This window comes from Ixodes scapularis, unplaced genomic scaffold (genome assembly GCF_016920785.2).
Source record: "Ixodes scapularis isolate PalLabHiFi unplaced genomic scaffold, ASM1692078v2 PGA_scaffold7__128_contigs__length_106722199, whole genome shotgun sequence".
NCBI classification, from domain to species: Eukaryota; Metazoa; Arthropoda; class Arachnida; order Ixodida; family Ixodidae; genus Ixodes; species Ixodes scapularis.
Window position 1 is genome coordinate 2,511,991 of NW_024609882.1, and position 25,834 is coordinate 2,537,824.

Genomic DNA, 25,834 nt, shown 5'->3' on the forward strand with positions numbered 1-25,834 from the left:
TTTTTTTTTTTTTCCAATTTTGTTTTGAAAAGAAAGGTCGGGAGTTGGCCCGTTTTAGTCGCACTCGCTCTCTCTCCCATGGTCACCTGAGATTCAGGCTATGTTTACGAAACATTCAAAGTGGGCCATTTAAGGCACACATTCAATATTAAAAATGCAAACGCATACGCGCCCCATTTTTGTTGCCACCAAAAAGCTTCAAATACGTTAATCGAAGAAACCGATTTTTTTTTTTTTTGCACAGGTCGCAGAGAGTACACCATCCATGCAATTCTCAATTTGGCGACTAATCGCCGACCCCGCGCGCTGGACGGCACAACACTGTGGTGGCGTACGACGGCTTATTGCAACGTTGCGACGGATGTGGGGACGCTACTTCGGAACTGTCGCTCGTTGTATCAGCCAATCGATCTTCACGTGCATGACATCGAGCTGAATAGATACAAGTTGGAAACCATCGCACGTCAAACGGTACACGCAAATTCGTCGTCGTCGTCGTCTGCTCCACACGCCAAAAAAGCAGACGGGGAAAAAAAAAAACGCGGTCGGGTGTAGTTACGTGATTTTCCGCCATGAGCTTCCGTGCTCGGGTATCGGCTTTGAGGAGTTGAGCTTTTCTGTTTTATTAAAAACATACGTGGCTCTGCAGCAAAATATTGACGCCGCATATTAAATCGTCTGGCATCTGGCAAGAACCTAAAACAAAGCATTTTTCGGAGGTGTCAGTGTCACTTTAAAGGCGTCAATTTAGACTTGTTCGAATAAACATATTTTCTGGAAGACCGCAAGCAACTGAGCCTAAAGCAGCAAGCAAATTCCACACAAAAAAAGTGGAACTAATTTTTAATCGTAGAAATACGATATATCCAAAACCGAAACTGACCTGTAAACTTTCTGGTCCGCCATTTCGTAGTGTCGTCTGATGTATAAACATCAGCGCATGGGCAGCCTGGGCCATTTCGCCCAGCGTTAACAGCAATCCGAAGGTCGTAGCGATCGCCCGTGGGAAATAATGGACTACGATTCACCAAGCTCGTCTTAGTCAGGCAATGACCAGCAAATGTTCTAAGGTTTTCAGCACGAGATTTCAGACGATTTGCCGTTCACATTCGATTTGCTGGCATCGCCTCCGAGGGGACCTCTCGTAGGGGCTGTATTCGCGATCCGCCGACATGTGGACACCGGTGCAGCTTCGAAGCAGAATGGCATGGAAGGTTTAATTTGCTTGCGAAGTGTGAACAGCTATTTAGCACGACGCGAACGCCAGTAGCTATACTCCGCGACAACTTTTCTTGGCAATGCAGTGGAAAGTACAGGCCCGCGTCCCCTCTCCCATTTTGAGTGTACGCAGGCTCTCCTCCTCTCCCCGGAAATGGGGGAAGAGGAGAGCCTGCGTACACTCAAAATGAGAGAGGGAACGCGGTCCTGTACCTTCCACTGCATTGCCAACAAAAGTTGTCGCGGAGTATAGCGTTCGCGTCGGAGTGCTCGAACCTACTAAGTCGAGGAGACTTCTCGGTCGGAAACAACTAAGATGTCACTCTTATACATTTCTTCGTGGTGTTGTTGCACTCCACAGCCAATCACCGATTCCTCCCACCCTCCGTCGCATGCCGCAAGCAGCCTAAACCAGACGCAACTCGCATAAGCACACACGCTCACTATATCACTTCGACGCACAACTGCGTGGAGGAGGGAGCTTCGTCTGCTTTCGGATATCACATATGACGTCACGAGCGTCCCTGTTCGTTGTTGCCATAGAGTGGCGGCAAATGATTCGGAGGTGTATGCGTAAACTTCGAAATTCACTCTCTCGGAAGAAAATGAATAGTTTGATGAAATATTTCGTAGAAATTCGCGGGTGGATATTTAGTACATAGTGAACATTTTTATAAAAATCAATGACCATCAATATTTTCCCGGAGCTCCCCTTTAAGCGCGATCACACTGCTAATATATCAATAAAAGAGACAGACTGCAGCAACTTTTTGAGGCGTATTCCTTTCAATAACGGCGCTGCTACATTGGATCATGCAAAATGTAGAGCAAATCGCTAGGCGATTGTGTTACTTAGATGAAGCATTCTACCATCGCAATCGTTTAGCGATAATCTCAGCTCTTCATCAGATAGCTTAACGCGTACCACGTGTACCCTCGATAGTTGTTTCTCGAGTGAAGCAGTACTACCGCTAATCCAGCTGATAAACCTGGCAATCTTCCAGAGCCCTCCGTACTTTCGATTTCCACTCCCCAGTGCGCACAGGTGGTCGAGCTCCTCCTCGCCTACCTCACTCCTCCTCGCCTACCCCTATGGTCACGTGACCTCCCCCGTAAACCAATCAGAATCAAGCTTCGCGGTCACGCTTATCAGGCTTCACGAAGTGCTGAACAACGTAGTCAAAGAACGTTTCGCGTTAAAAAAAAAAAAAACTGTCTGCAATTTTTTACGCAGACAGTTTTGTCGCCATGTCTGCATACCGCGTCTTTTGTATGTTGGGACTGCGGCTTAACGGAACGAGCTACGCTGCATTAAGAGGTCTCCACTCGCATAGCCAAATAGAGATCATTCCTTCCAAGTTGTAATTTCCGAAGCGTCCGCGATATCTGTCGGACCACCTTGGCTGACACCGCACTTCCGCAGCGAGCAAGTCGCAACAAGCCAGGCTCCGGACCACAGACGCGTAGCAAAAGTGTTTAACCACCGAGACAACAAACAAGTCGACGACGCGTCCCGTCTTGAGAGTGACACGCAAACAGAACGCGGCGCACTCCAAGGAGGGACACGGCGGGTCGTTTGTCACTCGTGACAAAAATGCAGACTCCCCGAAGTCCGTTATCGTGACGCAGAGAGAGAGAGAGAGCCGCATGCTTCCAAGCTGACTGCAGCGTTAAGCACCCGGAAAGAGAAAAAAACGTGCAACGCTAAAACCATGTTGACTCGCATGACCGAGAAAGAAGCTTTTCGAGCAAAAGAAGGGAGCGGATATGTATGCTCAACGTTGGCGTATTTTTCCTTGCAGCAGCCCCGGAGGGGATAAGGATAAATCGACGCAGACTCCATTACAAATTTAGCCCGTTCATAGCTCCGGGAATTATGGGGGAATGGGGAGCACGCACAGCACGAAACCACATTCCGGGCGAGCGAAAGAAAGATGGCGGCCACGCACGCACGGACACAGACACGCGAAAGCACATGGAAGGAGGAAAACACGCGCGCGTGAGAGATGGGTGTGGAATTCATTTTTTAAATGGGAAACCGACGCGAGCTGCAGAGTTCATTTATTAAATTGAATCAACCCGCTCGGCACTGCACGCCTATAGCGTTGTAGGGCGATCGATGTGTGCTTGGTTATCAATTTTTAAAAAGCCTGCCATCGCGGGAGTTTATGCTTTACTAAGCATCGTTACTTATTCGCTTTAAAATAATGACTTATAGAGAACAGGAAGTTTACAGAAGCTAGTTGAAATAGCTCGAGAAGAAACCTCCCGGGAATCAAATTCGCACGGGCAATCGACGTTCTGAGGGTGCTCAATCTCTTAGCGAAACGCAAGGCACGCATATGCCGACGAAAACGCAAATGATGCGTCGACAGAAAAAACACCACAAGAAACGATCGACGAAATAAGGTCACGCTAACTTTAATATGAAAAAAAAAAGTGTAAAAACGCAGGCAACCTAGTGTTTGACCGGCTTACCTGGTCTCAAAGAACAACTAAAAACCACACGACGACTCAAATATAAAAGAAATAAATATATATATGTATATATAATAATAATAATCTTTATTTTTGTTAAGTGTCCAAAAACACCGCAGGGCCTAAATAGTGGTACACCGCTCGTCATGAAAATCAAATGCAGGCAACAAAACAAGGTCACAACTATGTACATGTAATTGACTCAAGCCTATGTCGAAAAACAATCAGATCGCTAAAAATGTTTACAACATATTAATCCAGCTTTCTGAATTCAAATAACATTCTTGTTAGTGGTGACGCGTCATTCAAAGCAGAAGGGTAAAAAAGACTCTGAAATCGATTGCAAACTATACAATATATAAATATATATATTGTGAACGAAGAAAAGAGAGGGTGATTATTGAATTCATGACATTAATGTTAGGGAAGGAAAAGAAAAAGAGAGTTGACAAAAAATTGGGCCAGAAGCGGGGATCGAACCCGCACCCTTCGCTTATTCTGGACGACGCCTTAACCACTGCAATAAATTCAATAATCACTTTCTCCCTTCCTCGTTCACAATATTAATACGGTTGCACTTGTCAATCTTCCGTCCACTCCCATTATATATACATATATATATATAGTTACCATACCTGGAGCGGGTACAAGGCTAGCAGTCTAACAAGGCGCCCGCGCGATATTTGCGTCTCTTATCAGAGCGCCAGCCTTGTAGATGTACCTGCTCCAGGAGTGGACACTTTACCGCACTACTACGCTTCTCACGCGCTCAAAGTCCTTCTGAAGAGTATTGATTGAGTGGTTTTCGATGAAGCTCAGCAAGTTTCTAATTGGAGCCATATGTCTATTTTCACTAGTTAAAAAGTTAATTAGTCACTTTTAAATATTTAGAAAAATAATTAGTCACTTTTAAACGTTTAGCAAACTAATTAGTAAGCATCGGGTATTTTCTGCACGAGTAACGCGGTCTCGGAAAAATGATGTTTTTACCTGGAATATACTAATTTTAGGAATTTTCGTCATGTACTCTTGGTTTTTCCTGCGATTTTCATAAGCATGATGCACGTCCAGCTTTTCGGCGTGCACAGTCCTTTGGGAAAGTAACGAGGGATACCCCCCTTTTCTCCCCTCTAACCCCCCCCCCCCCCCCCCCAAAAAAAAAAAAAAATAAATAAAAATAAAAAAATGAAAAATAGCAAATACGTGTCAAATATCCGAAAATAGACAGTCCCATTTTGTTCCCGTTAAAGACCGACGACCAGGTCGCGCTTTCCACTTTTTCCCCCTCTTCCTCCTCTCCCCCTTCTACCCTGTCCACCGTTGCCTGTTTCCTCCTCCCCCATGGCGAGGAGGATCTTCTGCCTTGCAGAATCTCGGGTCTGGTCGTCGGCCTTTAAGCAGATAGTCCTAAGCTAAAACCTCGGTTACACTGCTCATGCAAAAGGCAGTCTAGAGACACTGTCTGTGGCCTTCCTTGTGTGAACGTTCTGGCAAACATTGGCCACACAAAAGTTGTCTCCAGACATGTTGGCTGCATGTATGAAGCACACGTGCTTGGAACGCGCTTGAGGCGGGACAATTCTGCCATCATGCCTGCATCCAACACCGTGTATTTCGAATGATGTAGCACTCTGACCTCGGTTTAAAGGAGGCTTCGCGAAATTTAAGCTGGCGATATCACTAACCTTTTATCTCCTCGAAATCGACCCCTTTTCGACGGAAAGGAAGCCAGTGAAATGTATCGAATTCGCGGGCGTCTCTCTCCGTATACGCGTTCTTGACTTCGAAATGCAGAAACCGTGCCAATGCACTCGGGGCTCGTATAAAAATAGAAGCGCGGCCATGACCGCGAACGCATGCAGGTTGTTAGCGTTTGCTGAACCGGACGCGGATTATTTCTAGTTTAAAAACAGCCGGCCGCGGAACGGGCTGAAAGAAGAATACCGGAATCCAACTGCGCGCATGCGCAGTTGGATTCCGTGCGGGGCGTCGACCTCAGGGACTTAAGTCGTACTCGAGTCGTGACGGAGAAGCCTATGACTTTTGGACGAAAGCGTACTAAAAAGTACTCTTTTTTTTTTTTCCAAAGTGAATCTTCCCAAGCCCTTACGCCAACTTTGCTACGTCTCTGGCGTTTCGTTTTTGATTTGTGGAGGTATCTATGAGAGTGTACCACTTCTTGGGCTTAGTGCTGTTTGTGGAAGCACCAAAATAAAACTTATTATCATCTCTGGAATGTATAAGTACTCGTGGTGGGGTACCGCTTAAGTAAAGTGGCGGATGCGATGTAGTGGCGACAGATACGGAGGAGCGAATGCATGTATACATCGAGACATATGCTATACGCCATATTTACGTATCCGTGTCAGAAAAATTATTCATCGCCATTATTACATTGCTGTGCTTTCTCATAGCTATGCGCTTATTTTCTCCTTCTGCTTAGCCTCGAATGCAGTGGCTGGCTAGGACAAACCTCAAGGATTCGTTTTAACCAAGGTTGCGTGATTCTTACGAGGTCGTTCACTGGGCAGATACAATACAGATATTCTTTAAATAAGTTTGGTTTCCAAAGAGCAACACCGGGCAACCGGCAGTGCATCGGCTAAGCATGCATCATATTTTCTCTACCAAACGCCTTATACAGATATGGCGATAGGAATATCAATTTGGGGACTTCAGACCGGTCATAAAATCAGCCATTTTCCGAGTTGCCGGTTTGGGAGCTACTGGTAACGGAAGGACGTGCTTTCGCCATACGAGGACTCGTTCGGTATGGGCATTCCTTCGAGCGAACTGCGTCGACTTGCTATACTTCGTTCACCCTTAAGTTGAGACTGCAGCCAATGGCACAGGCGCGAGAACCCGAGGTGGCTGCTTTGAAGCGTTCTTCCGCAGAACGAGCGCTCGTGCTAGAAATGCATCTCCCAGAGCCAGGAACGCGGGCTAGGTCGCGCTTCTATAGCTGTGGCGGCAGTTACGGCTTAAAGGGGCGGTGCAACGATATTCAATTGGAATGTTTTTCACTTTACACGAGCTTACTGGAACTAGTGGGACTCAAGGATACTGGCACGCAACGCCACTGACCAAGAAACTCCTTTGTTGCGCTGTAATTTCGAGGACAAAACCGAGCGTTTTCATTCAACCTCTCCTTCGCGAAACCTGATGACGTAGCTGGGCGGTAGCAGTACCGCCCAGTGACGATATTTGAATGCGGCTCATAGATTAGACCCGAGCATGGCGTGGACACTCGATTTGGGCTCGTAATAATCGATAGCTCGAGAAACACTCGGGTAATGTCCTGTGTCCAATCGCTGCAATCACGACACCAGCCGAACCACAACAATGTCTGGAACTCAGCGCGTGTCCTGTGCCTCGTCAACCCCAGCGCATGGCTATGATCAACACTGGCGGCATATAATCGGCTCCAGATCACGTGCCCGCTTGTTCTGGCTGCGAGTTAAAGGGGTGAACTCTGCTCGTTTTTCTCTATTTTTTTTCTGCGACTTTGATTGCGTGTGTTGAAAAACGAATGTGTATTTCACAGGTCATTAACGTCAGGGATCCATCCTAAGCGGTATTTGCGCAAAATACAAAAATCGTTTCATCGCCCCTTTAAGGGTGAACAGCGTCTCAGCCGAGACTGAGTGAAAGAAAGCACTGCAAAGGCAGGGTCGTGCGAGCGTCTTGAGACGCGGTATGAGTCCCGCTCAGCTCGTGCGCTGGCTTTGGCTGTGCTTTATCTCAACCAGTTTCAGCAGAGACGCTGTTTCGAGCAAGCCGGCCTTGGTCGTGCTCGCTCGTTCCGCGCACGAGCACAGATGTTTCTCTCTCTTTCTTTCTCTCTCTCTCACCCACACACACGCACACACATATATACACACACACACAAACAAACAAACAAATTAAACCTCCCGCCCAGACCAAAGTCACTGGATCGTGGGAAATTAGCGCCATTGCCTTCACCGTCTTCTGGCTGGACACAAACGTATACAAACATAGAGACGATCCAAATCTCCGTTGCCATGACGATCGCCATTTCGGTATAGTTCGAAGCTTCGCAGGGGTCATTTGGTACCCAGGATACCGATGGAGCGACATCGTGTTGAAAGCGTTCCTCGGCAATATAAGCGTCGATGGCACTGTAAATCCAGTCAACACCAATCGGGCTTATCTCCCCGGGCCTCTAACAGAGATATAGTCCTTCGTGGGTATTTCGTGACAAGGAAATTATTTTTGAGCGCCGCCAAGCTCCGACACTGCATGTGATGACGATGCGGAGATCTGCGCTTATACAACCGGTGTGTGGATAACGTAATCGACTTCCGGTCTAACAAAGCCTCGGTACAGTGTGGCCTCGGTGTACAAGAAACGCTTTTATAGGAAGTATTCACTGGCGGCCATAGCTGTGTGCGCGAATGCTGAGCGCGTGCTGATGGCGAGCTTCCACGGTTCTTTTGCAACGTGCATTCCACACCATCAGGATTGCCGGTCTCAGCAGCCTATTAATGTGGGCTCGTTCTGAGCGTGCGCTCTAGACAGCACCCACAAATATGGCGCCCGGTGAATACTCCTTATAGAGCGACCTGACACCGCGAATTTCGATCGGCTAACCAAGACTGAAGGAGACAAGGAGAAACTGCTCATTATGTGCACCAAAATGGCGATCATGCGGGCACCTTGACGCTACCTTCCCAAGATCCAATGACTTAAGCACCGGCAATTTATAAAAAGGGCTGGTCGTCTCAAGGCACAGTCAAAATCCTCGTAAAGGCCCGTGCACGGGTACGCGCACCGTACAGAGAAAATAAAAAAAGCGAGAAACAAAAATTGAACGCTCTGTTTTTGTTGCAGCTGCGGCGGTTCAGCTGTTGGTTCGCGCTCGGCGCAGAGGCGGGGTGGCTCTCTTTCGCTCGCAACGCGTACACAGAGCCTTGAGTTGTTGGCGCGCTGGCTCCGAGCCAGCGCTGTTTATTTTGGAGAAGGGCGTTGCCGCGCTAACCCAGAAATACCGTCCCCGAGAGAACGGGGCTAGCCGGACGGCCACCGCGGGGCACGCCGACGACGACTACGGCCCCGTGGAAATGCGTGTCGCGAGTGCCGGAGTCTACGCTCCGGAAGCCAACAACACGAGCGCCAGATCTTCGCTGGGAATGCGGGTTAAGGCTGGCTTCTGCCACGGCATAAACGAGAGGCCAGCGCTGGGCGCCGATTGGACGCGAATGCCGCGTCGGCGTTCGGTTGGCAGTCGTGTTCTCGCTGATTGGACACGAATACCGGCCGTGGCCAATCTGTGCCCACAGCGCTGGCCTCTTGTAGATGACGTAGTAGAAGTTAACGCTCCGGCCTTGAAGTCTATATTCCCTTTCATCTTGCGATGGACCGCAGACGACTCTACGAGCCATAGAATCCAATTTATTGCCGCGCGAGTTTAAAACAGATTTGTACAGTACTCATTTACAAATATTCGAATTACTCGATCGTAATCGAACAGTTTCTGAAGTAATTTTGTAAGAATGTTACAATGTTGGCAGTACTAAGAGTACTTGTAACAGTTTCTATTCTTTCCCTGCCATTTCTATGGCTCCCCTTGTTTGTGCAAGTTTTCTACAAGGAAACGTCGAACCTACTCTCAGACAATAGGACGGTTTACCAACATTAATGGACTAAGAATGTGTCGTTTCGAAAATTTGAAGAATCGAAAAAAATAACGGTCACTTCTTCAAGTAACGGGCACTCTTTTTCCCAAGGAATCGAGTATTGCAAGTGAGTACCTTTGAACCAATAGAAATTGTCATTGTAATCGATTACATTTTTTTTTCCAAGTACCGTATACGCGAGATCGGTGTCGTGTGACCGTAAGAAATAGGGCTTCATGACCTTGAGACGCGGTGCCAGGAAGTCCAAGCGACATCGCTTTGCTCGGTCGCGGACCGCTTAAAATGTTTATAGAGGACGGAAAACCGTTTCTTGCGAATTCAGATAACGCTTACTGGCAACACTATTTTCAAAGTTTAAGATGGCTGCAGCGTACCTACTCTGAATAGCAGCCCACTTAGTGGGTCTAGAAGGAACGTTCACGTGCTTCTGCCCATCGGCGGTGCAGATCTTAGCGAGATGAAATGTCAGGTGCAATGTGTATTGAGTCTAATACGCCTATTGTTAGAAACCCACATAGGCATAACGCACTCAACGCGTATACGTGATTATACAGGCTGTGTCTTTTTAAGCGTAAACGAATTACCAGATTAAAAAGAAAGAAAAAAAAAAAGCCGTGAAAGCGACACAAATGCGGTTTGTGCAGATGAGGTATGTGATCAGGGGACATAATTGGGGAAAGGGGGGGGGGGGTATGGTCAAGATAAGTCGGATAATTAACTTACATTTGTTAATTATCTTTTTAATTTGAGAGAGTAGGCACATGGTTTTAATTAGAAACTTGCTGAGCGTCATCTAAAATTCCTAGATTAGACATTTTTGGAAAGACCCTGAGCACGGGGAAAGTACAGTAGTGCGCTAAAGCGACCACTGATTAAGCAGGTACAAGGCTGGGGCTACGATAAAGGACGGAAAAACCGCGAGGGCGCATTATCACATTGGTGGCCTTGCTCCTCGTGCACGAGTGGCAACTTTAGCGTCCCAAGTCTTTCTGATAATGACTGAGTTAGTCGTTAGAAATGACGCTCAGCAAATTTGCAACTATAATCCTACGTTTATTTTCAGTAATTAAAACGTTACTGAGCATATTTTAGTTAATCAGCCGACTGATCGTCACCTGCACAAACCGCATTGGAGTAGCTTTCACGGCATTATTTTTTTTTTAAACAAATGTGTTCAGTTTAAAAAGTAACACATTGTATAGAAAATTAGGTTTCTCGTAGCTGGGAGGGTGCGAGGTGAGAGTAGATTTTGGAAGTGAATTGCTTTCCACAAAATAGATACTGAGTAAAAAATTAAAGAAAAAAAAGAATGCAGACGTGGTTTGCTTTATAGCTCACTCGTGTGCTTCCCTGTGCAGAGGCGGATCCAGAACTCCGTTTTTATTATTATTATTATTTTTTTTTTTTGGGGGGGGGGCGGAAAATTTGTAAAGATGATATTTTCCCATTCTTTCGTGTGCACTGGGTGGTCCACCCATGTCAAATTGCCCTCCGAGAAAGGGGAAGGGGGGGCGGGGTCAACTTCGTTTGGGGGGGAAAGGGGCGGCCGCCCCCGTCGCCCCCCCCCCCCCCCCCCCCCCCCCCCCTTGGATCCGCGCCTGTCCCTGTGTAAGCGCAGCGGAGAACTACCAACGAGCGTAGCCTACTCAGAAGTCCGGCACTTTGTGTGTAAGCGGGCGCGTGCGCAAAAGGCAGCGCGGTCTAAAAGGAAAGCATTCGAGCTCGACCAACACCACCTAGACAGAAGGCCTCCACACCCGTCATCATAGTCAGATCGATCGACGAGAGATTGGGCACGAGTGCTGCGTCAGTGTTCGGCTGCGGCTCGTGGCCAATCAGCGCGTCGAAGGTCGGGCTCGGGTCCAATAGCCGACCGAGCGCGATCCGACTGTGATGACGTTTCATAGAGGAAGAGGAAACCATTCGGAGGCCTTCTGTCTAGGTGGTGTTGGCTCGACCCATTACGATGGTGCGGCTGTTGAAACGGCGTGTGTGGAAAAACAGGAAAAGGCGTAAAGTTCGACATTGCAGTGTATGAATACAAGCTACGAGAGCGGAGTTTAGACTCGCCTGTCAAGAAATAAAATGTTTTCGAAAATGTATTTTTCAATCGCACTTTTCGTTGCGCTCGTGGAAGTCGACGCGTCGATTCTCCGAGTCAGCGTAAAGATTAGATAAGAGGATGATAAGAAGATCATTGGTCGTTCTCACATCGCCAGCCTTTCATGCCTGCTCTACGAGTGACAACATTAGCTCATCCGCGGGCTTCCCATGTTCTTCGAGCCACCCGAAAAATAAAACAATTTAGGGGCTTCCGATGACGCTCAGCCAGCTTTTAACTGAACTCACGCGTCTACTTCCACTAATTTAAAAGTTAATTAGCTTTTGCTAATTAATATGTTATATGCGATATCCGACGTCTTCAGTAGCTGGCCTTTATTTTTTTTCTTAACGACCCTTTTTGTAGGTATTTTTTTCAAGTATTCGCAGAAACGCCCGGATGATAGTGATACAAAAGTACGGTCAAGATAAGGTATCGGTAGAGACACGAACAGAATAGAGGAGGACGTAATAAAATATTTGTTTAAAAATGTACTGCACCTTTACAAAAGTGTGCTCAGAAACGAATAGTGAACCTTTGTCTAACACAGAAGGTTGACTAAATAAAGTACGTACGAAGTCTAAAAAAAAAAAGCTTGTTTTCTGCAGAAAGCCCGAAGAATCGGCTGTCTTAGTGAAAAGCCTCGCAATTCACAAAATTCACCAAGAAAAGCCAAAAACGCTACTCCTACCAAACGGCACAATGTCATGTCATTTCCATCGACTCCCTCGTGATCGGCAGTTGAGCTGGCGATATTGACTACGTCGCCCGTGCACCGCGCTGCGCCAGGGGTGGCAGGCACTGATTGGTCAACCTCGAAGATGACGTCATCATACGGAAATTCCATTCAATTTTGCCAACTGCTCGCTACCCTAAAGCCGCAGCCCCCACACTGTTCCTATATCACACAAAAACCGTGTTGCAAGCGTCACCGAAAAAAGTAACGAAATAGGTTACTCGTTACCAGTAAATCAAGAGAACGCGTTACAGACCGACCTTATCTCAAAACAAAAGAAACGCGCTACTGTTACCGGTAAAAAAGTAACGCACGCTAGTGTCGCGTTACTTTTTCTTTATAAATTGACGGTACCACCCGTTTTCCTTTTCTTTTTGGCAACAGCGTTTTTTGACATGGCAACAAAAGGCGTGGGCGTTTAAAGAGAGTAAAAAATTTTGAAGGTATCTGGAATGAGTGCCATAATCGATGACTTGGCGTCTATACTCCGATTCAGCTAATGTTCAGACGCAGCCAAAACTATACGAGCTAACGGGACCTATCAACCAGCGTCAAAAAACGCAAGTCACTGGGATTTTTTTTTGTTATTGTTTATGATTGGTTTAGCGATGATCGAACGCGTACATCAACATGGCGGACACCGTGGCGGTGTCCTTCTGAAATTGTCTGCTTGCTTTCATCGACTCGTATAGCGAATAGGCTGCGTCTCGACTAAGGGTAAAACAGAGTATAGAAAACACAGAAAAAAAATTTAAGCGTCCTTTTTTTTTAGGTTTTGGGAAAAATGTGTAACGAGTAACGCAACGACGTTACCCATTACTCGAAATGAGTAAAGCCAGTACGTTACCCGTAACTGTCTTATGGAAAAAAAAAATAATAACACGTACACCAGCCGGCAATATGAAGGCGAACACTTTACCTGGTTTCTTGCCTGTTTTACGGCTCCCTAAAGCTATATTAACTCTCAACGTTTCAAATGGTACGTGGCTTAGGGGGTCTAAACTTTGCGTCCTAGCCCTCTTCTGGAACAAAGCTAGTTCCAAAACTTGCAGGAGCGTCAAAAACAAGAAGAGGGCTGTTCACCCTCATATCGCTCACGGGTGTGGGTTACTATAGGTTACAGAAAAATTAACCTGTTACCGGTAACGCCGTTACTTGTAACACGTTACCGCCAACACTGCACAAAAGACAACGACTACAAACCCGACGACAAAATTATCTGCGAACGCGCCTCGAGCACGCCTTCATGCATGCATGTGTAGACGTGACTGCTGACAGTTTTTGTACGAGCAATGTAACAGGACACAAGAAAGAAACACGCGCTTCAGACAGTGTGTATCCTTGCTCAAAGCATATGCGCGCATTTGAAGCAGATGTGTACCTCACCTTTCCCACCTGTAGTGCGCGTAGACGTCTGTATACACTGACGGAACACTCTTCTAATTTGTCGGCGAATCGGCGGAAGTTTGTCTTTGTGTCGACGAACCCGAGAGGCGAGTCGAAGGACAAAGGACTCGAGACGAACGACAACACGCATATGACAGGGCGGAATTGTTTACCCGAGAGACAGTGCCCCGTCAGACTCTTCGTTGTTCGCCGATGACAACTGAACGACCGAGGGACGACCGAAATCTACTCGCAGCACCTGTATCCGCAGGCAGATCTCGTTGAGATTCAAACCCTCAAGACGGTATGGGTATTTCTTTTTCTTCTTTACTTGGCTCGAGTAAGTCTATATATATATATATACTAGCTGCAAGATAATAAAGCGAGTTAAGAATGGCTCAATTTTTTCTCTTGGGTTATGGTCAATAAATAGCGGGTGGAGGAACGGGCGGGAGCAACAGCTTTGCCCGCACGATGTTTTTTTTTTCGACAGCTCAAGAAAAGCGGGGCGGGGCTTATCGTGTTCCCGCGTCGTGATTGGTGTTTCGGCGTTCTTATCGGTATAAGGCGCAATCTGACTGGACGCGGAACGATAATGGGATGTTCGAGGGTCGGCACGTCCGGCGTTTCTTAATTAAGCAGTTGTTGTTGCAATGCGCACGGTGAGAGGCAGACGAGACTGGCGTTACCTGGGTCGCAACACGGACGTCTCAAGGACAGCTCAACTTACAGAAACAGGAAATTGTTTCAGTGTCCCGTGAGCACGAGAAATGAGAGAGAGAGCATAAAGCGTTTTCCACACAATCCTCTGGCTTCAAGAACAGCTATTTATAATAAGAAAGTCTATCCAGGAACGTAGAAAGCATCGCGGCAATTATGTCAGAAAACTAAAAAGAAAATCCCGATCTAGTTTACAAAACTTATACATTACAAGGTCCATAGAACCTTAGAAAAACAGCGAAAAAAACAACAAAAACAAACACACGAAATTTTTTAATAAAAAAGAAATAGAGAAACAAATAACAGAAGCTGAAAAAAAAAAAAAAAACTTTTAGCCTTTCCAGTTCGGCTGTACGCTCGTCTTGTGTGTTTCTTCTTCGTCCTCGTCTGTTTTGAGCGCTGTTTCCTACGATAAATTCCCACCAACAACTATCCATTCTACTATGATAGCTGGAAAGGTTGCTGCCATCCATGAGCGACGGCGGCAACCAGGCTGGTTGTCTGGTGGCCACCGTCGCTCATAGATGGCGGTAGCTGTCCAGAGTTTTGTGTAGTTTTGTGTCGACATCTGTTTGGTACCGGACACGAAACTGAGGAAACTAGCCCTTAACAGCTCCACTGTAAAAAGTAACTTATCTATAGAAATATCGGAAAACTGTGAAATTAACTTAAGGTTTATATAAAAGTTACAGGTCAAAATTTTGAGTTTTTTTTAATTTAGAGTTTAGACACAGGGAAGGCTTATTCATCACGTGTTCATGCTTTATTATTGCCACAGACTGCATAGAAGAAGAATGTGGTTATTCCTGTCAGTTAGTCAATCTCACTGAGCTCAAACTTAGTAAGGGAACAGAACTCTTACACCGTGATATTAGTTGCTGAGACAGGATTTCACTTTCGCCAGCTCAATCGAACGCTTATCATTTTGTTTGCCTTTTCGCCTTTCTGAAAACGCTGAAAGAAGAACATGACGTCATTAACTCTGAAGCGTATTCCCCACTTATTTCTAATTCACAAGAACCAACTTCGCAATTCTTAATTCCTGGGATACACGAAGTACTATATCGGATCATCGCGCCCACGTATTAAATGTCACCAGCATGGGTCGCCGAGAGGTGTTTCTAAGGCCAGGGTCACACTGCTTCTACATCATGCAAAAGAGAGTCTGCCAACAGATTCGAACGCGAGTCACCGCGAGATTCGTGCTTCGAATGCCGCATGGGAATGAGTTCAAGGAGAAACTTGGCACGCGGCATCCACGGGTGTTGCGGTGACTCGTATTTGCAGACTGTAAGTTTGTATGATGGATGAGCAGTGTGACCCGGCTTTACGTTTTAAATGACTTTTACGAAAGAAATTAAATTTCACAGCTGATAAAAGAAAAGAAAATCGGTTCACATTTCAACAAAAGGTGCTTATAACTTCGGTTAATATTTAGAAATATAAAACCCTTATAATGGCTTCACCAGATTTTCTCCCATGATAATAAATTCGCGTTATACTCAAGATGTTTTTATCACAATTTGCAAAGATATAACCGTTATGATGACTTCAGCAGATTTTGTCACTCGTTGCAGTTAAGCATACTCCTTCAAAACCCAGTGATCGAAGCATTCATGCTCAAAGCCATTTCGACAAAGCTGTTTCCTAAGATTACTACAGCGTAAATAACTGGAGATGGGAGTGGTCACCAAATGCTAATCAATAACTTCGATACTCAGATCTCCAACGAGAGAAGTGCTGAAAGCTGAATCGGTTAATACTGTTTCGTAATAAAAAAAAAAAAAAAAAAAATTAAGGACACAAGAAAAGCAAGTACAACAGATGAAAGCTCCGAGCCATTTTGCGAAGCGTGACGCGCCCCAACGACGAATGGAATTCTGGGAACTGGCAGTATCAGAGGACGGAGGCCGCAAACGAGGAGGCAGGTTCGAATCCGCCTTCCGATCGCATCTCTTTCTATAGACTTCTACATATGCTGCCACGCTTCAAAAGGCTATGGTCTGGCCCTCGTGTGCGGAAAACGCATCGATGAGGAGCCAGTATGGCAACTGTGGGCACGCCTCAGCGAGGCTCTTGACCTATCAGACGACTTACACACACACACACCAGCAGCAAGGGGACGGCGCCGAGAGGGCGTACTTGCAAAACCTGCGTACGCGTGTAACTTCGAGTGTTTTGGTACTGAAAAAGAAGTAAGGGAATGCGCGTGCGCAACTCACGACATGGAGGCGCCGTAGCCGTCGCAGCAGGCCTCCACGTCTTCTGCAAAGATGGAATCTCGAGGCGTGGAAGTCGTCGTAGCCCTGGATTCCACACAGGCCCTGGAGAGGGAGAAGAAATCCGATCAAGAATAAGCCTTGTACTACATCAATTGCTAATAATAAAAAAAAAGTTTTTTCTTAAGTTACATTTTTGCACGGCTTTACACGCCGCTAGGGTGGCGCTGCTATCGGTATGACGCATGCGCAGGGTTCCACGTGACGCGACCCTGACCTGACGTCTGAATTGCGCTCTATTAGATGAGCACAAGAGCAATACTTAATTTATAGACCCACGTTTTAAGGAAAGAACTTAAGGCCCGTTCACACTCTTGCAACCGAGTGCGACCGAGAGAGACCAAACCGGTTTTTAAGCCTCTTGCGATCTCTTAAGACCAGCTCCGCTCAGTGCATCCGGTCCCAACAAGTCTTTCTCGGTCGTACTCGGTTGCAAGAGTGTGAACGCGCCTTTACTTAAAGTTGTCTCCTTTAAAGCGGAAGGAAAATTGACAGGAGAACACTTGTCAAACGTCTTTTGCTGTGCTTTTTTCTTTGACTTAAAGTTTTCTTCTTTTTTTTTTCCCCTCACCACATCATGATTAACTATCACCAGCTCGCCTGCATACTCACCGTGTTTGCACTATTTTAGGCGTTGTATTTTCTTTTCTTTTTTTTTTTTTTTAAGGAGAAGTGGCAAAATTTTAAAAACTGTTTTTTTTTTTTTTTTTAGAGAAGGAGGCACACGAAGCGTTGAATAGACTTAGCTGCTTGTTGCACAAGAACCCCAGAGAATAATTGATATACTCAAAGACGTCTGAATGAAGGTCCATACGTTTGTACGGAATCCCAGCATACAAGGGATAAGCAAAAAAAAAAAATATATATATATATATATATATATATATATATATGTCACAAAATTTTGTTTTTTTCTCCGCAAGAAAATTGCCGTTCAGAAACCGGCCGCTGAGGATTTCCTACTTAAGGGTTCTGCAACGTAACAACTCTCAGCAAAAAAAGAAAACAAAAAAGGAACGAAAAATTGAAACTTGGTAGATTGACACCAAAATCAAGGGCTTCTCGCTAAAAATACATGATTGTTTTCGCAGTGTTAAAATACTTTCTTGAGCTCCTGCTATATTTCCGACGAATAAATTCCTTCTATGCGCAGGGCACAACTCACGGAAAACAATGAAAATAAATCCACCTGAGTTTTATTATTTGACATTGACAGCCCGCAAAGCGGATGAAGATGCAACAATATCTAGACTAAACTTTCACCAATGTAAAGGAGTCCCCAAGATAACCACTACTAATCGTTACCATTACCAGCTGATAACGACGACGGCTTAACTTTCAAGCGACTGAAGGGACTTCAATACACCGATATCACCAAGCATTCAGCGCATGCGTGAAACCGCCATATTCTAACTTTAGTTCATAGGAGGCAGGCGGTGCCCGAGACGTCTCGTGCTCTGCGCGCGCAGTGCTCCAGCGAGATTGTGGCACGTGCTAAAAGACTTACTAAACTTGCTGGTGAGAGTAACGTTGGATGAGATGGGTCTATTGAGACGATTAAAGGCCGGTCCACACATGCAGCGCAGCGCCGAGTGGGCGCTGGAAAACGGCGCTGATGCAGCTCCGACTCGCACGTAACCTATCGCCGATGTGGTTCTACAGTGGTGCACGTGTCTTATCGCCGACGTGCTGTTCCACAGCGGTGAGCGGCGATACGGCACCGATGCATCGCCGCTAAACCGACAACTCGGTTAAGCATCAGCGCACTAGCATCGGCGTCTTTTACAACACCGATGAAACGCTGCGCTGTATGTGTCAACAGGCCTTAATAACACAGCGGCTGGTATAATATCTCCATGAAGTATTCACCAATAGAGCCTTTCACTCGACACTCACGGCAGCAATCTTCGGCATCATGCATCCGCCGAGCGACGGAAGTTACCGACGAACGAACTCAGACTCCGGAAAGGTGTGTTCCTTCCTGCAGGAAGGAACACACCACGCTCCGTGTTAATTTGCTCGAAACTGCGCTGCCGCCGTCACCGAGCCAACGCAAAGCCTGAAAGCGCGAGCATGCCCGCGCTTTTGGCTTTTAGACATGTATTTGTAGCGCGAGCGCTCGTTTTGCGGAAGAACGCTTCAAAGCGGCGACCTCGATGTCTCGTTCTTGTGGCATTGACTGCAATCTCTGCTTAAAACGGAGTATAGAGGCATAGCCTCCTCTATACTGACAAAGCCTGGCAGATCGCCACGAGAAGCGGCCGCCAAAATTGAAAAGGTAGAGCGGCAGACAACAGATAAGAGGAGAGCCACGCGACGGGCGCCCCGCTGCGGCGAGACGCCGAAACGCACTTCTCCCGAGCGATGGAATGGCGCCAAATCTTCGACCGGGCACTCTATGCCCCGTCGTCGAACTGCCAGGCTTTGTGAGTGCAGAGGAGGCTATGCTCCTGCAAACTAAAGTTACTAAAGTTATGGCGGCGTCAGGCATGCGTGGGTCGCTTAGTGAGATTGGTCTATTTAGCGATATTCAGTCTTGTCTAGTGGAAAAAATTCAGGTAATGAGGGTGACGAAAATAATCCCCGGAGAAGGGGAACAAGGCGGACAAAGGACAAACAAACCTCCAAACACAGCTAGTTGACATTTAGTTGCATTATAACTGTTTTGAGGGTGGCGGGATTCTTGTTTTCTCGGGTTTCGAGTCATTTTAGCGTTATTTATACGTTAAATTGCTGAGTTATCTGATAAGTTAGAGTTATAGGGTTGTCAGTCTTGGTTATTCTCAGCAAAACTGAGGTGGAAGTGAAGCTCGTGACGGCATTCAGATGTTAAACGATGGAAAACATTAAAACATGATTTGTATACATTTTTTCGTGATTGTACCATTCGGTTTCCCAAGTTTTCCAGATAAACAGGCCCCATGCAGTATGCACAAAACTTCAGAAAAAAAGGGGGTTATAAGATGCGTAAAATATACTCAAAGGCAGGACACGACGACTACACCAAGAGTGACTATATTCTTGACAAAAGGAAACAATCCTATAGGGACGAAGGAAACGTCAAACAAAAATTAAATATCGCAAAAAGGACAAATACTTGTCGCGTGTTCTCGCTTCTCTATGACCGAGGACATCCGTGGGCTCTGCAGCCATCAATGGAGACTGATGAGACGCACTTTGGTTGGCTCTCGTCAGGAAGGCTGAAACGTAGTTTTGTGCAAGATGACCTCGGCAGTGCAATGAAAGATCGCTTGACGCGCTCAGAAACCACCCCGCCTCCTTCGTTACTCTGCCACGAAACCAAAAGGCAGACCGTGGGATAGGGATGGCGCTTCTAATGGAGTGCTTCAAGAAGGACTAAATGAGACTTCGTTGTGTTTTATAGCATTTTTATAACTATATGCGCACGCGCGGCAGCGCTAGTACTCAGTGTCAAAAGAATAGATGAATGCTACAAAAGAAGTAGAAAAATTAAGAAGAGAAAGAGAGAACGTTTAAGGAAAATAGCGTTCATGTGGAGTCCAACTAGGTCAACCTGCGGAAGTTCGACAGCGACACGTAATTAATTCATTCATTTATAAACTTAATAACATTGAGAGCGAAAACCCATTCCGCATTAGCGTCTGACAACGCTGGACTACGTTGCAGGGTGCTCACGCCGCGACACGGCTGGGAGTTATACAACGGCGATCAAGCGTTGCGTGGCTGGCTTATCATTGCGACTAAGCACTGCGCCCTCTGTTTTCCGTGCACCTTTAGTTTATCAAAACATCCGCATACGCTCTCAAATACGGATCGATTTAGCGATGTTCTAAAGAAAGAAAGAGTGAGACTCCATGCCGCAGAAACGAAAAAAAAAGAAGAAAACAACAAAAAACATTAGAGGAATAGCAGTTTACAAAAGCATAGAGAGTCGCCCTCTTTTACACTATAAAACTACTCCACGCTTTAAAAAGTTGACGTAACATAATAACGTACCGGTGACAGCACGAGCCAAAACGCGAAAAGAGAAAACTGGCTAAACGCAAAACCAACGAGTATTTCATCTTTCGAAACGCCCTTGGCAGCAAAGGAAGCAGTCTGCTTCATAAAGGCAGCGACCGCAGCATGCAGCGCCAACGTGAAAGGAAGGCTGCAAAGGCGAAGAGGCGAGGTCATCACTAGGCTTCGGCAAAACAGCTAACGATCCTTTTCGGCACCAAAGAGAGGCGAAGTCATCAGACGCCGTTGCTCCAGATGAAAGGAAAGGGCCAGGAGCGAGCGAGCGGATAAGCCACGAGAGTGCTCGTTGTGAGGGGGCCAACGCGGCCGGCGAAAGCAACATTAGAGATTTAAGAGGGGCTCCATCAAGTAATAAGCCTGCATCATTGCCGATGAAGCGATCCGTGTTTTTCCGACCGTGTTCGGAAGCTTATGGTTCCAAAGACGCGCAACCCTTGAATACAGGGTGCAACGGTTTCAAGTTTCTTTTCTGTACGAGGTGATCAGAGGAAGGTATGGGTAGGGGCAACGTCCACAAACCGCTCAATGAATTATGGGAACATCCTGTACGCTTCTCCTTGCACCCTCAGCGTCCACTACGTGATACTGAAGACGGCGAAGGACAGAGGGCAACGCATTTGCTTGCCTGCCCTTTCCCGGTTGTCCACGTAACCTCCGTCGCCGCCCACAGGCGGTTCTATACAGACAGTTCCCGGCATTCCTTTCGGCTTCGCGGGCGAGGCTGCACGCTTTGCAAAACGTCCATATGTAGTGGATTGACCGGCGGAGGTTGTGTCCAGGCAAAGCATTTGGAAGTACAAAAAGTGAGAGTGGCGTGACAGTCGTTTCACTTTTTATATCCAGCGTTGCACAGGAGTAGCAATTCAAGATTAATTTATACTCTCCCGCGCACGTGGGCCTCAATACATTTAACGCCCTCTGTCAGAAGGGTAAGGGTAGCTCCGCTTAGGAGTGGAAAATCAAAATGCATTTTAAAAACAGATCACTCGTCCTTTAGGACCCGAGCCAACGGTGGATGCAAGGTATGATGGCTTGCATGTAAATAATTATTTATTGCCTCGAAAATTCTATCAGTTCCGTATTTGATATAACCAAATAAAGAAAACAATACAAAAAAAAAATAGTGTCCGCGAATAGAAAGAAAAACAAAACAAAATAAAAAAAGGCTCCTCACCAAGCAATTTTATGCCGAACACTTTGCTGTAGTGTTTTTGTAGAATACAGCAATTTTACGAAGATTCCCCTCGGTGTGCCTGCTCCTCGATTCGAAGCATAATATTCTATCCTCCAGAGAATCTTCAGCGCCTTCGAGAACACACAGAACAGCTTGGCTGGGAAATTTTCTTTTCAAACACTGTCCTCTCTCTCCGCCATCTCTTCCCCTTTCCCCTCCGAGATCCCGGTGGGGCCATTAGCAGGTCGAGTCATGAGGATGCATCAAGCCTCCCCCTCCCTTTGACGACACCCGCAAATGCGAGTGGAATCGTCGGGCGGGCGCTAAAGCGAACTTCACAGCTCACACGCTCGCTTTCCACGTTGCTTCGGTCCGTCTCAAGGTCAGTGGCTGAGAGCCTCCGAAGAGACGCCGGTTCCCGACCGAGACACCGCCGACACGGTCTGCTATGACCGCCAGCTAAACTCCCTGCGCCACGGCGATAGACAGTTTTAGTATAGCGTTGCTGGCTCTTAGGTACGAAATACGCAGTAGTATAGCGCACGCTTAAAAATGACCTGTTCGATCATTTTATTTTAAATTAAACCAGTCCGCAGCTGCCCGGTCAAGCGCGCTTTTGTGCGATGCTACGAGTACGAGGGCGTAGCCAAATTCGATCACGGAGCCTCCGTCAATCGTCCCGTGGAAATGGCACCTTTTATCGATGCTATCGCGGGAAGAAATTCATGACCTACTGATGTCCAGTGCATCAAGTTCGTCAATTTCTTGAAGAGTCGTTTTGTCCGTCGGCGATGAACTGCGGTAAGAGGCCTAGCGTTAAGGTGATCGCAGCGTTCACGCATATTGCGGGCGGTGAACATCTTCACGATGCACTCCTTCAGCCGCACGGCGATCTGATTTTACCGCGGTCTAGTCCCGGAAAGAATTGCCGAGCTGAACACCACGCAATTTCACGTAACACTGAACTTGGCGAATACCACGTCGCCCTTGCTGCGCCAGTCGAGGTAACTGCCATCTTGAAACTGGGGCTCTCGCTGGGCCCGATATCTCTCGAGAACTTCCAGCAAAGCCCGCTAGCCCGCATCGCAAAATTCATAGCGTTGCGTGCGTACGCAATACGCTAGCCCTTCTATCGCGTTCTGCGCATGCGCACTCCCGACCCGCAATATCTTTGGTTACGCAAAGCTTTAGCGTAGGGTCCACTAAAACTGTCTAATTTCGCGCTCTCGGCCTACCGCGCTTCGGAAGATCCGGCTATCGGACGGCTCGAATGATCCTCGTCGCAGCAAAGCGTGTTGATGGCGGGGTCGGAGTAGAGACCTTTTGGCAACAACACGGGGTGCCTTATTTATTTTTGGCTGGGATCTCCCGGATAATTTAGGGTCAGAGGGTCAGTGGCCTCAAAGAAGGCGCAATTCAGTTCTGCGTCGATGCAAGTGCAATACGCTAAAACATACGAAGATACATACCGTCTTTTCGTTGTGCACAAAGAGTTTGCATGCTCAAGCCCAAGCGTATGCGACGAGAAAAAGAGAAGGAGGGGGAGACGAGAGCGCGTGAGGACATCAGAACGACGAGCTCTGGTTGGAAGGATAAAGCCTAGTTCACATGCAGCGGTTTTGGCCCTAGAGCGGCGCGATTTCTGCCGTCGCGGCGCTCTGGCCAGCACCAGCAATTCTGCGGCACGAGCGGCGCGACGGCAGAAATCGCGCCGCTTTAGGGCCAAAATCGCTGCATGTGAACTAGGCTTTAGTGGGTAGGCGCAAAGCTAGCTGCTTTGTTTCTATAGTCGCTCTTCGAACGCATTCGATTTCCGAACGTCGAGCGCCGGACGCTGGCACTGCGCGTTCGAACGCTAACAAGGTCAAAGCGTCTCTTCAAGATGCTCCCCCCCCCCCCTCCTTTTTTTTTTTTTTTTCTTTTTTCCTTTTTACGTGCCTTTCAGGGAATTTTTGCGTCGGTCATTCAGCGCATTACGAAAGGAACAGAACCAACAGTAGCGTAGCCCTTAACAGAAGTTCGAGAAGTTCGACACACCGCAAGGAAACGCTGCACGCACGTCTGTACACAAAGTATTCGGAGGATGCTGCGTCCCGTCCTCCTTTCTTTCATACGCCGCTGAGCCATGAAGTCGACGAAATGCTCGCGGCTGGATTGTTTGAGAACGTTCGAAGAAGGTATATCTCAAGGACGGCATTTCTCAACTATCGACGAGAGGGAAAGACATCGCGATAGAGGAGTACAAAAGAAAGGCCCGATTTGAAGGGCGCCTCCACGCGCGCAGATTCAAGGTCCACTTTTCTATACCTCCTCGCGTTGCGACTCGCAGAAACAACAAATATTGGCCATTGGCCTTGTTCAGCATGGTAATCGAATCGGCTTGAATTGGGAGCGTGCCAGACCGAAAACAACGAGCGTCGGGCAATCAATCAACGAAAGAATTTTCTCTTCTCATACGAACGAACATTATGCCTAACGCCTCACGGAGCAAACTTGCGGGAGCCTCTTGAAAATCATTATTTCCTCCGCCGATATTATGTAAACTTGACGTCCGGAACCAGACGTTCGATTGGCGACCCTTTAAAGTCGCATTCACTCTTTTTACACATCACACATAAGACGCGGCGTACGCCGCAGGCGTGGACACATAATTCTTCATCACAGGCAATAGACCGATCTCATCAAGCGTTCGGCGCATGCGTGACGCCGCCATAACTTTAGTTCAGGGGTACAGGAGGCAGTGCACGAGAGGGCTAGTGCCGTCTCGTGCTTACACGCGCAGAGCTCCAGCTAGGTTGTCGCACGTGCAGAAAGACTAAGTTCCCTCGATGCATTGCGGCGGTGATGACGTAGTCAAACTGGCTGGTGAGATCGGTCTATTGGGGTTTCCGCTAATTCCATTCTCTTCGGAGTAGAGAGACATGACCCGCTCCCACTCCTGAAATAGCTGAACCATTCCATTACGTGCCTCTAATTCCTAGATGGGGAAAATGGCTCTTGGCAGTTACATTGTTCTGCCGGCAAAATCAACAAAACGCTGACATTACGAAAAGTATAGACAACTGCAAAATACGCAAAAACTCGACCCCAAAACGCTGTTTCTACGAGGCCCAGCGGTGGTCTCGCAAAACGTACGCCTTCCACCTCTAGGATATATATATATATATATATATATATATATGGCCAGCGCGTTTCTTTGATGAGGCCTTACAAGTAAGGACTTTTAGCAAACCGTTACCGTGTTCCGCGTACCGCATTGCCGGAGCCGTTGAACCATGCTTTTACGTGCGCGCCCGGCTGATACCGTGCGGTACGCGGAACACGGTAACGGTTTGCTAAAAGTCTCCAATGTATAGTTCGTGCGTGGCGCAAGAAGGAGCTATCTTTCTCTTTCCTTTAAATACCCGCACAACAGCACGGCTATGTAGAATGCTCTTAGATGCGACGACTGGTTTGCCTTCCCTACATCTCCATTCACTGCGGCAAAAACACAAAACCGCTGACAAAGTGAACTTTCTGCGGTGAAATCGCAACGCTAGCGCACGGTCACCACTTTGCCCGTACGCTAGCGTTGCACCAGTAAGCCGACACTGGCTGAAGATCAACACAGTTCGCATAAGAACCCAGCTCCATTCCCACTCCAATCCGGCCAAAAGGTATTTAATTCAATTCACATTCTATTCCTCCCAGCGCTGCCGCCATTCAAGTCCCATTCCCTTCTGGGGTCGTAGAAATGTAGAATGATTCAAAAGTCATTTCGGCTTTGGAGTGGCAAGTCCGCAACACCGGTATTACCAGTGGGAGAGGCCCGGGGGGGGGGGGGGGGGACCTTAGTTGTTGCTTGAAGTGGATTTATAAATGGCTTCGCGTAGCTTTTTCCTCACAGTCTGTTTGTGCGGACGAACGAATTTGCCACAGATATGATTGATCCTGGGATGTTGGCCCCTTCGTATAAACAATTTAAAAAAGTCGATGCCGACAAAAAAAAAAATACTCAAATATATTTTATGTGTGATTATACAATGAGAAGTAAGACTTCCTTAGAATGGGGGTCTGCGTCACAGCAGTAGGTGCCCAAGGTTG

General features: G+C 47.1%; 1 protein-coding gene across 10 annotated transcripts in view; it reads right to left on the reverse strand.

The window, feature by feature from the left end:
* The window catches only part of LOC8028923 (nuclear receptor coactivator 1), a 369,377-nt gene that overhangs the window by 161,520 nt on the left and 182,023 nt on the right, over positions 1–25,834 (reverse strand). For all 10 annotated transcript variants that reach the window (XM_042286436.1, XM_042286430.1, XM_042286431.1 and 7 more), the window contains exon 3: positions 16,519–16,620. In XM_042286436.1, the coding sequence (XP_042142370.1) occupies positions 16,519–16,620 (102 nt within the window). The remainder of the gene's footprint in view (positions 1–16,518; positions 16,621–25,834) is intronic.